The 12,710-nt window shown below is 41.5% G+C and overlaps 1 protein-coding gene across 2 annotated transcripts in view; it reads right to left on the reverse strand.

Annotated features, from left to right (window-relative positions):
* Positions 1-12,710, reverse strand: part of LOC139410176 (adhesion G protein-coupled receptor A3-like) — a 278,756-nt gene that overhangs the window by 198,939 nt on the left and 67,107 nt on the right. For both annotated transcript variants that reach the window (XM_071155639.1, XM_071155632.1), the window contains exon 3: positions 780-851. In XM_071155639.1, coding sequence (XP_071011740.1) covers positions 780-851 — 72 coding nt within the window. The remainder of the gene's footprint in view (positions 1-779; positions 852-12,710) is intronic.

Genomic DNA, 12,710 nt, shown 5'->3' on the forward strand with positions numbered 1-12,710 from the left:
GAGATAATACAGAATGAGCTTGGCTGTGACAACAAGTGTGTTGTGTGTGTGTTTTTGTGCCGTCTCCTCTCGTAATAACGTAATAATGAGAGCTTAAGCAGCTCAAGGAACTATGATGTTAAACCACCAGACCAATGTTTCTTTATTCCAAATCGCGGGATATCAACCCTGACCTTCTGTTACCCCTTCACCCCTCACATTACTATCCATCCTCACACACTTATGCACCACACACGCACACACACGCGTGCACAAACACGCACTTACACACACAGAAGGCTGTCGTGGCTCTGTGCCCTTCCCCTCTGTAATTAAAGAGCTGCTTTGCTGGAGCAGCTGTGGGAAAATAAGCAAGGCACTCAAGTAATCACCAGTTGGGGAGCACTTAAATTAGCACTCTGCTGCTCCCAGAGCCTGGTGCACTTGCCTGCTGCAACACCCCAGCAGCCTAAAACCTCCTAACAATCATGATGGAATTAAGTCATTTACGCTGCAGGGTTTATCTATGACCATCTTTGTGCGAGTGTGCTTAGGTTTGTGTGTGTGTGTGTGTGTGTGTGAGAGAGAGAGAGAGAGAGAGAGAGAGAGAAGTGTGTGTTTTATCTACCACTTCAGGAAAGAATGAATTTGCTGCTTCTTTTTTTAATCATGATGTCATAATTGTCACAGTGTAATAACCCTCCCCGCCCTCCCCTCACCAATGCCCCTTAACCCCCATAAAACCCTGGCCTCGCCACTCTGTGTAGCCCACCCACTATTACAACCCCCTTCATACTTACAGTCTCCTCAGAGCCACCAGTCCACGGAAGGCCCCGTGCTCCACCGTGCTAATCAAATTATTCCTCAGGTCCCTAAGAGAGAGGGAGGGATAGAGGGAGAGAGAGAGAGAGAGAAAGGGCGGGGGGGGGGGGGGGGGTGCGAAAGAGAAAGAGCGAGAGAGAGTAAGCAAGGGAGAGTGAGAGAGAATGAGAGAGAGGAGAGATAAGGGAGGTCACTTATCATGCCACTGTGGGTTTTGAGAGTCACATTGCTGGAGACAGGGAGGGGGATTGCCCCTTAAAACCCTCTCATCTGGCAGTACAGTAAGTGGTTGGCAGTTAGCGATGAGATACATTGAGCTGAGCTCTTGTCAGGGCCGAGCATGGAAGCTCATTGTGACATTAAGATGTAAACTCGAGGCTCCTAACAACGAAAACGCCATTTGTGATTCATTCAAGACGTGACAGTGCAGCTCCCATAGATCACAAGGCCAAGAAGATTTGGTGAAATGCAAAGATGGCAACTTTTACTAATGCTGTACTAACATGATGAAACTCAGTTGTGAATACACAGTTAACCCTGAATAGAGATGGGTATCTCTATTCAGAAAGGAAATATTACTCTTTATCGCTTTGATGTGGTCGGATATTACATACATTTGAAATTGGCCATCATATGCATCATCAGTGACAGAGAATGATAGTGTACGGAGGTTATTTCAAGAAATACCATGTCGGTCTGACACAAACGTTATAAACATTACAGTGGTTTTAGCCAGGATCACTTTGTTCCCAATCCCCACTCCCAGTCCCTCGATTTCCCAACCCAACGTTTCTAAAAATGGACCGGCATCCTTCCCTAACCCTACTTCTCTCGGGCCAAAGAAAACTTCCTGAAATTGTGTCCCCCGGTTTCCTTTGACTGGGCCTGTCGGGAGTGATGAGAATCAGAAGGAGTCTGGCTCTCTCTCCGTCCAGATGTGTGTACAGTACAATACACCAGTGCAGTATGGGTAGTCTAGCCTGTAGTCTCAGCCCAAACCCAACTGCTGGTCACATCAGCAGTCATAAAAACATGCAAGGCCAGCCAAAGACATTAAAACAATACCACTAGAACTAATAAGTATAATGTGCCCCTTTCCCAATGTAAAAATTGAACGATGATAATTTTTTATTTGTAAAACAAGGCACTGCATTGAAACCAAACGATCATTTTCGGCTGTACAAAGCCAGAGCAGAATAAGTCAATGTTTTACTGTATATCCAACACAATCAGCTGAGTGCCTCACAGAATCAACCAAAGAAATTGAACTATTAAAGGGCATATTTTCTACACCATTAGAGATACAGTAAGCCTGTAGACCACCAGCATTGAAGGATTCCTCTGATGGAACTGATGCTAATTCAGTCAATGTAAAAAGAGTTACACAAAAGAGAGAACAACGCATACTCACACAGAAACCATAATTATCGTTAGATAAATGACTCCTGTCTGTCCTTAATGATGTGTGTCTGCTGTTTAATTGTTTGGTCCAGAGTTAAAACCCACTACACCATTACCCCAACCCACACTCCCTACTCTACCAGTTCATAGGCTAGAATTATTCTCAAAGCGCCACTTCACTGCATGCTCGTTCACTTTCATTTATTCTTGTGCCTGTGGATTTTTGGTGGTCCACAATGATTGGCATGGCGAAATTGGTTTTGGCAATCTCCATTGGCTTTCAATGGACCCGACAGCACATAAACCCTCTAAGTACATCAGGGTCAGTTTCACTCCAACCCTCTCTCCAAGTTCTGGAGCTCCCCATATGTTGGTTTTCAAGCACTGCCTCACTGTAATGGGAAAATTAAACGAGTGGATACAGTGGAACGGAGAGTAGATACAGAGTGGAGCACTCTACAGGCTAGGGCCTCTCAGATCTCTCCTCTTGTCGATGGGAGCCTTTGATTATACAAATCCTGTTATGAGGGAGAGGGTGGACTGGCGAAGGGTAAGGTCAAAGGTCATTCACTGTGCCTCTTACTTTGCTCTTCTTCTTCACGGCACACACAGCAGCCAACCACAGCCAGAGGTCTTCTCAGTGCTCCTGTCTCGTAGTCAAGGTACTATGAGCACTGAGCAGAAAACAATAATAACAGCTGTGACTTTTCTTCAGTTATGAGATGTACTGTGGGCGTGGGTTATTTTGCACTGTGAGCAGACAACAATAATGACAGCTGTTGTTGCTTTGATCTTATACTGTGGGTTACTCTGTTATCATGTCAATCAACTGTCCCAGTTAAACACATCTCGTTCTAAAGTGAAGGTCGTTGTGTGTTGTTAGATTGCTGTATTGCATTGTTAGGTGATTGGCAGCAGAGAGAGTGAAAGGCAGGATGGAGGCCCAGTTGAATAAATAAGTCTTCCTATTTCCTGAGAGAGGTCTGTTTGTAGCTCCGGTCAGGAGGTGCACACACACACTCGCGCACGCGCACACTGACTGTTACCTATATCTGAATTCACACTGAAACATGTACAGCTGGCTAAACTCAGAAAGATATGGATATTTAAACATTAAGCGGTTTCTCCCCCGAACCTTGAGCATGTGAAGTATGACCGGGAACTGCACTGTGCATGGTCCTGGCTCTAGCGAAACCGTGACATAAACTCCAATATATGTGGAAGATGTTTGAAAAGCTACTGAAGTGGTTCCCCAATTAATTCTGGCTGTGCTGTAGATCTTAGACTGCTGAGGCTGTTCACCATATGACACTAATGGGAAGATTAATCTCCTACTCTGGCCGTTCAGCACACACAAACGCACACACACAAACATGCTCGCACACGAACACACACCACACCACACAAACACACACGAAAGAGGACATAGACCTCCAACAATAGACTGTACTCTGACTGGATGGACTCAGACTTGACATAGTGCAGGACATGATCACCCTTGTCTCTGATTCATAGACACACTGTGTTGTTGTTACAATCAGCATGGCTTAGATTCAAATCAGTTTACTTTCTGGCATTAGCAAACACACAAAATGAGTGAGTGAGCAGGCACTGAGTCAAGGGCATACAGGTTACATCATGGACGGGAAACTTTCAATAGGGTGGGGGCCACAAAAAAATCTAAACTCATCATGAGGGGCCGCAGTGGCTCGCGGGTCTGCGTACACACATATAAAGTTGTGGAGAAGTACAGATCAGGGTTGGATTATAAAAAAAGATCAGAAACTTTGAACATCCCACGGAGCACCATTAAATGCGTTATTAGAAAAGAGAAAGAATATGGCACCACATCAAACCTGCCAAGAGAGGACATTAATCAGAGAGGCAACAAAGATAACCCTGAAGGAGCTGCAATGCTCCACCGCGAGATTGGAGTATCTGTCCATAGGACCACGTTAAGCCGTACACTCCACAGAGCTGGGCTTTATGGAAGAGTGGCCAGAAAAAAAGCCATTGCTTAAAGAAAAAAATACAGTGCCTTGCGAAAGTATTCGGCCCCCTTGAACTTTGCGACCTTTTGCCACATTTCAGGCTTCAAACATAAAGATATAAAACTGTATTTTTTTGTGAAGAATCAACAACAAGTGGGACACAATCATGAAGTGGAACGACATTTATTGGATATTTCAAACTTTTTTAACAAATCAAAAACTGAAAAATTGGGCGTGCAAAATTATTCAGCCCCCTTAAGTTAATACTTTGTAGCGCCACCTTTTGCTGCGATTACAGCTGTAAGTCGCTTGGGGTATGTCTCTATCAGTTTTGCACATCGAGAGACTGAAATTTTTTCCCATTCCTCCTTGCAAAACAGCTCAAGCTCAGTGAGGTTGGATGGAGAGCATTTGTGAACAGCAGTTTTCAGTTCTTTCCACAGATTCTCGACTGGATTCAGGTCTGGACTTTGACTTGGCCATTCTAACACCTGGATATGTTTATTTTTGAACCATTCCATTGTAGATTTTGCTTTATGTTTTTGATCATTGTCTTGTTGGAAGACAAATCTCCGTCCCAGTCTCAGGTCTTTTGCAGACTCCATCAGGTTTTCTTCCAGAATGGTCCTGTATTTGGCTCCATCCATCTTCCCATCAATTTTAACCATCTTCCCTGTCCCTGCTGAAGAAAAGCAGGCCCAAACCATGATGCTGCCACCACCATGTTTGACAGTGGGGATGGTGTGTTCAGCTGTGTTGCTTTTACGCCAAACATAACGTTTTGCATTGTTGCCAAAAAGTTCAATTTTGGTTTCATCTGACCAGAGCACGTTCTTCCACTTGTTTGGTGTGTCTCCCAGGTGGCTTGTGGCAAACTTTAAACAACACTTTTTATGGATATCTTTAAGAAATGGCTTTCTTCTTGCCACTCTTCCATAAAGGCCAGATTTGTGCAATATACGACTGATTGTTGTCCTATCGACAGAGTCTCCCACCTCAACAGTAGATCTCTGCAGTTCATCCAGAGTGATCATGGGCCTCTTGGCTGCATCTCTGATCAGTCTTCTCCTTGTATGAGCTGAAAGTTTAGAGGGACGGCCAGGTCTTGGTAGATTTGCAGTGGTCTGATACTCCTTCCATTTCAATATTATCGCTTGCACAGTGCTCCTTGGGATGTTTAAAGCTTGGGAAATCTTTTTGTATCCAAATCCGGCTTTAAACTTCTTCACAACAGTATCTCGGACCTGCCTGGTGTGTTCCTTGTTCTTCATGATGCTCTCTGCGCTTTTAACGGACCTCTGAGACTATCACAGTGCAGGTGCATTTATACGGAGACTTGATTACACACAGGTGGATTGTATTTATCATCATTAGTAATTTAGTTCAACATTGGATCATTCAGAGATCCTCACTGAACTTCTGGAGAGAGTTTGCTGCACTGAAAGTAAAGGGGCTGAATAATTTTGCACGCCCTATTTTTCAGTTTTTGATTTGTTAAAAAAGTTTGAAATATCCAATAAATGTCGTTCCACTTCATGATTGTGTCCCACTTGTTGTTGATTCTTCACAAAAAAATACCGTTTTATATCTTTATGTTTGAAGCCTGAAATGTGGCAAAAGGTCGCAAAGTTCAAAGGGGCCGAATACTTTCGCAAGGCACTGTAAGCAAACACATTTGCTGTTCGCCGAAACGCTTGTGGGAGACTCCCCAAACATATGAAAGGAGGTACTCTACTCTGGTTAGATGACACTAAAATGGAGCTTTTTGGCCATCAAGAAAAATGCTGTCTGGCGCAAACCCAACACCTCGCATCACCCCGAGAACACCATCCACATAATGAAGCATGGTGGCGGCAGCATCATGCTGTGGGGATGTTTTTCATCAGCAGTGACTGGGAAACTGGTCAGAATTGAAGGAATAATGGAATTTCTTGAGGGAACCTGTTTCAGTCTTCCAGAGATTTGAGACTGGGATGGAGGTTCACCATCCAGCAGGACAATGACGCTAATCATACTGCATCTTCCCATTCCAACACTCAAGTGGTTTAAGGAGAAACATTTAAATGTCTTGGAATGGCCTAGTCAAAGTCCAGACCTCAATCCAATTGAGAATCTGTGGTATGACTTAAAGATTGCTGTACACCAGCGGAGCCCATCCAACTTGAAGGAGCTGGAGCAGTTTTGCCTTGAAGAATGGGCAAAAATCCCAGTGGCTAGATGTGCCAAGCTTATAGAGACATACCCCAAGAGACTTGCAGCTGTAATTGCTGCAAAAGGTGGCTCTACAAAGTATTGACTTTGGGGGGTGAATAGTTATGCATGCTCAAGTTCTGTTTTTTTGTCTTATTTCTTGTTTGTTTCACAATATATATATTTTTCATTTTCAAAGGGGTAGGCATGTTGTGTGAATCAAATGATACAAACCCCCCAAAAAATCTAAACTGCAACAAAATAGGAAAAATGCCAAAGGGGTGAATACTTTTGCAAGCCACTGTAGAGAAAATGTTGCAGTTTGAAAGAAAGCTTGCTGCGACTCCACATATTCTCAAAAATAAGTTGAGACACCGACTGAGTTCCCAACCCAGAAAAAAATGAATCCGCGGGCCTACAGTTGCCCATCCCTGGGTTATATGATTATATACCATGACTAATTAATTTCCACTTAATTTATGCCGTTAAATAGACAACAATGCTTTATCATATGGCATATTATAGAATATGCACTGATATCTAATAAAACCAAGAGATGACAAATAGTATTGTGTAAGCTCTCTACCATGTCAGGCATGGTATGCCCCATCTCATTTGTGTTATGCATGAGGGTAATGTTTTGAGCGTCCAGTAAACAGAGGTAGTCCTGTAGTGGGGAGTGAAGCCAAAGCCTACCCCACTGTGTCAGAGAAGCAGTATTCAGGTCAGAGCAGTGGAGATTCACTGACACACACACACAGACACACAGAGGACAGTACAGAGTGCCCTGCTAACCATTGTTCCACAGGATAAAAGGGGGGAGAGGGAATGAGAGAGAGAAATTGAGCGGGAGAGAGCGAGATTAATGGGTAAATCCATTTGAATTCAATCACTATTTGAGCGCACCCGTTTTGATTGAAACAAAACGTTCCATACATGTTTTCCTATGGAAGAAGTGGCCAGAAAGTGACTTTTTGGACCTGTATACCAACACATTCAGCAGATGAATCCTACAGACGAAAAACCATATATGTGACATATTTTTCCATTTTAAGATAATCCGTTATTTTTATATTATTAATAGTGTGGTACCACATTAGGTGTTTTATGGTTGACAAATAATTCACCATACCCATATCTTCCGACAACAATTTATATATTTTTTGTTATTTCAAAAAATACTTTTTTTTTATTGCCGTTTTAATTTTTAGAATGTGGAAGAACAGGATATGTGACATTTTGCATGACTCTTGTAAGATGTCCTTTTTTAACACCTGATATGATGTTTTAAGTACTGCCCTTCATGTAAATAACTTAAATGCAATATGTCGTTAATTCAATAGTATGGGGGTTCATTTAAAGGTGGTCTATCAACGTTAGTACTGAGGACTTTTCTTTAAAGTTGAGTCATGAAATCTTAGTCTCATTTAAAATGAAGCCCTCATTGTGAACATACCATAGAATAACTACACAAATAGAATACAATTAAATTAATTCAATTAAAACAAGCACAACTTGTACATATCAAATATGGATCAATGTGATGTGCCAATATGCAGGTCCCTAAGGTCAATATTACAAAACGTTCAGAAAACCATTCTCTTTGGGTTTAACACTATGGTCAGCAATTAAGTTTTGAATTGCGTTAAACCCATGCTAAAGGCAAGACATGTCCTTCTGTACTGAGGTGACAGCAGTAAATAAGTATTAACTGCTTAGAGTTAATGCTAAATGTGGTGACAGAGAGACGTACTGTATATTCTCTTTTCTCTGTATATATCAATGATGTTGCTCTTGCTGCGGGCGATTCCCTGATCCACCTCTACGCAGACGACACCATTCTGTATACTTCCGGCCCGTCCTTGGACACTGTGCTATCTAACCTCCAAACGAGCTTCAATGCCATACAACACTCCTTCCGTGGCCTCCAACTGCTCTTAAACGCTAGTAAAACCAAATGCATGCTTTTCAACCGTTCACTGCCTGCACCCGCACGCCCGACTAGCATCACCACCCTGGATGGTTCCGACCTAGAATATGTGGACATCTATAAGTACCTAGGTGTCTGGCTAGACTGTAAACTCACCTTCCAGACTCATATCAAACATCTCCAATCTAAAATCAAATCTAGAGTCGGCTTTCTATTCCGCAACAAAGCCTCCTTCACTCACGCCGCCAAACTTACCCTAGTAAAACTGACTATCCTACCGGTCCTCGACTTCGACGATGTCATCTACAAAATAGCTTCCAATACTCTACTCAGCAAACTGGATGCAGTTTATCACTGTGCCATCCATTTTGTTACTAAAGCACCTTATACCACCCACCACTGCGACCTGTATGCTCTAGTCGGCTGGCCCTCGCTACATATTCGTCGCCAGACCCACTGGCTCCAGGTCATCTACAAGTCCATGCTAGGTAAAGCTCCGCCTTATCTCAGTTCACTGGTCACGATGGCAACACCCACGTAGCACGTGCTCCAGCAGGTGTATCTCACTGATCATCCCTAAAGCCAACACCTCATTTGGCTGCCTTTCGTTCCAGTTCTCTGCTGCCTGTGACTGGAACGAATTGCAAAAATCGCTGAAGTTGGAGACTTTTATCTCCCTCACCAACTTCAAACATCTGCTATCTGAGCAGCTAACCCATCTCTGCATCTGTACATAGTCTATCGGTAAATAGCCCACCCAATTTTACCTACCTCATCCCTACACTGTTTATATTTATTTACTTTTCTGCTCTTTTGCACACCAACCTGTACATGACCATCTGATCATTTATCACTCCAGTGTTAATCTGCAAAATTGTAATTATCCGCCTACCTCCTCATGCCTTTTGCACACAATGTATATAGACTCTCTTTTTTTTCTACTGTGTTATTGACTTGTTAATTGTTTACTCCATGTGTAACTCTGTGTTGTCTGTTCACACTGCTATGCTTTATCTTGGCCAGGTCGCAGTTGCAAATGAGAACTTGTTCTCAACTAGCCTACCTGGTTAAATAAAGGTGAAATAAAAAATAAAATAAAAATAATAAAATATTGTAATGAATCAAAAAAGGGAATCAAGATCAAATGAACTGTATGTGATGACTTATATGTTTTTAATTCATTCAGATTAAAAAAGGTACAAATGATCACACACAAAATAATTACAGATTCCAAGGATCCTCAACTGAAATTAGAACAGAAACATTTTAAGTTCCTGACATCAATAAACAACTTTCACAGTCAAGCATTAGGACATTTTATTGTTAGAACAACATGTTGCATGTTGATGGGATGTTAGTAAACTATTCTCTGTGCAATACCTGTGACTTTTAACCACTTCACTGAGGTGATCTGTAGTCCAGCTGGTCGCTTGAGGACAGAATCTGGGAGGTGCCTGAAGTCTTCACATTGCATCCTCATCACCTTGAATGGTTTTGCTGGTTGTGCTTCAAGTATCATCTTTGAAACATCATCAGGTGTATGAAGGACTGACACCTTGCGCCTCTTCTCGATGGTGGCAAAAGATTGATCACAAGAAAGAAAAGAATGGCCAGAGACCATGAACTTCTGCTCAACTTGGGTAAAGTAACCCATAGAGACGAGCATCGACATCAGATTGAGCATCCGTCAGTTGTTATTCTGCCCACAGCATCTGTCACTGAAGATGATCAACTTGCGCACCTCTGGTTTGGTGAGTGGCGTGAATTTTGTCTTCACCCACTTCAATATACAGCTTGCCACCTCAATGGACCCTCGGTGTGCAATCCCTGCGGGATACAGTGTAACGTTACATATAACTAGCTAGCTACTGTAGCCATGTTGAATCATCCGGTGGATGGAGAAAAAGTAGCTAGCTATGTTTCTTCTATAATCTAGCAATAACATTTGTAACGATAATGTATAAGTTAGTAGCCAACAAACTTTAGCTAATATGTTTTCTCTATAGTTACAAATGAGACAACCCAGAACATACATGTTAGTTACTGTACTCTATAGCTAGCTAGCTTGATTGTTTGATATACGGTTCTTCCACATACCTCTTTTGGATAGCTTTTCCCAGTTTTTTCTTGACCCTTACGTTTTGTATAGGGTTTTCCCGCATCGCGTAAGATCTTCCTTTGCCTGTCTTTCCATTATTTTCATTTTGTTTTACGTTTCTTTCCCACATTTTGGCGATTTTCATCAGCAACAGAAAAGTTGTGAGCTTGTCCGTCCATTCTGAGTGGTGCACATAAACGGTTATTCCACGAGAGCCTATCTTTAAATGATTGTTAATTAGCGTGGAAAGCTTGTGAAACCGGTTCACTATAGAAAAAGGGTGTCCAATAATGATTTTTCATGTATATCTCTTTTTATTTTATTTTAAATGTCACATATATGGTTCTTTGTCTGTAGGATTCAGATAAAGGTGCTTAAATTGACCCATTTTGCATACCCCACCAGACATCGATGTCCTTAACACTGGAAAATTTAAACGGTTGAGTTGGATATCATTGAAAAGCTTACAAACAGTATTGTCAAAAATGTTATTTTATTATTTTTATTTTTTTTAATAAAAATGATGTAATTTCTAAACCTTTAACGTCAATTATCTAAACTGTTGTAGCTAAGACCCTATTTCACATAATTTGAGGTTTTTGTGTTGTGCACGTCCTTGGTCGAGACACAACATGCTCTTGAATACAGGGTGGGTGGCATTTAAATCATATAAATATAATGCATAGAATGGACCTATCCCTTCCGACCACTGCAATTTAGCTGGTAGACGTTGAAATTGAATGGAAATGTTTACCTATCATTACTTATCATTACCACAAAGATGACCACTGGTCGACCCACTGTTGAATGGCAACTGAAATGGTCATGTCTACTCTACTATCTATATTTCTATGAGTTCAATAGGTTTCCTAGTATAAAACAACAGATATTCCACTTCAAGTCAACATTCTCAGATGTGTGGACCTCCAACCATCTTTGTGGTATCATTTGAAAGTAGAAATGTAAGTGTTATTCCCATTTTAGTACATTTATCAGCCAAAATCTGAAACCCACCCTGTAAGTGCATGGCGGTCACAACACAAAAGCCTTAGACAATGTAAAATAGGGTCTAAGTTATAACATATTCGAATATGAAGGGGAAAAAACGTTTTTAGATAATTGACGTTTTAAATGTACATTTTTATTCAAAAACATATTTTTTCTGAAACTATAAATATTTTGACAACCCTGTTTGTAAGCTTTTAAAGGTGCACTATGCAGAAATCGCTCCGCCATTTCCTGGTTGCTCAAATTCTAATAGCAAAACAAGCAAGTACAGTGTAGAGAATCATTGTACCAACTAAACCATAAGTTAAAGAAGCAAAAACTAAACTTAAGACCAGGTAACATAGAAATAGCACACATACAGTAGTACATATCTACTGCTTCTTTGACCTGCTTTTAGTGAGAATGACAGATCTATGTGAATTTGGTCGGTTCGCCCCGGGAAGGTTACATAAAGCAGCTATAAATGATATCAATGTCAACCGTTTATCTTTTCCTGTGATCAAGCCATGGATGTCTCATGGTTTGGTGGGGTATGCAAAATGGGTCAACTTTGAGCACCTTTTATCTTTTGAATGTTTTGGAATAATTCAGGTCCAAAAAGTCACTGAGCACTTTCACAACGGGCACTTTTACAGGTTTTGTTCAAATCAAAAGATGTTCTGTCAGAAATGTTTTGAATTCAAATGGATTTACCCTAATGAGAGTAGAGAGCAGTCTCTGACAGAGAGAAAAGGCCACTGTGTAGCCTAACAATGGGACAACTGCTTCCTCTCAAGGTGGGACCGCATTGGACACCACAGACACCCCTCAGTACTCCAATCCAACCATGAATGCACAGCGCAGAATAATACAACAACACAAACATGCTAATTTGCCTGGGATTTGATAAGAACATATTGATACTGAGATGACATCCTTCCTCATTCTCCATGGTACAGTTATAACTAGTTTGCTCATATTACATATCCTGGATCAATTTGCTCTCCCACTGAGGAAACAAGCTGGCAGGAAGAAACGTCTCATCAGACACTTCAAATCAGATCATACACATCTAATTAGGATGGATAACCACCTAATGTAAATAAATATGCTTTGAGATCTCTCAGAGGAGAGTAAAAAAGGGATAAGTAAGACAGTTCAGTCCAATTAGAGCGACTGAGTGTATGCAATGTGACAGTAGTAGCAACCACTGCCAGAGCATCAAAAGGCAATGGGCTTCCATTAATAACATAGAAGAAAATGACATACAGTAAGAGCACTCTGGCGGGACCAACCATTATGCATCAATAAT

This window comes from Oncorhynchus clarkii, chromosome 1 (genome assembly GCF_045791955.1).
Source record: "Oncorhynchus clarkii lewisi isolate Uvic-CL-2024 chromosome 1, UVic_Ocla_1.0, whole genome shotgun sequence".
NCBI classification, from domain to species: domain Eukaryota; kingdom Metazoa; phylum Chordata; class Actinopteri; order Salmoniformes; family Salmonidae; genus Oncorhynchus; species Oncorhynchus clarkii.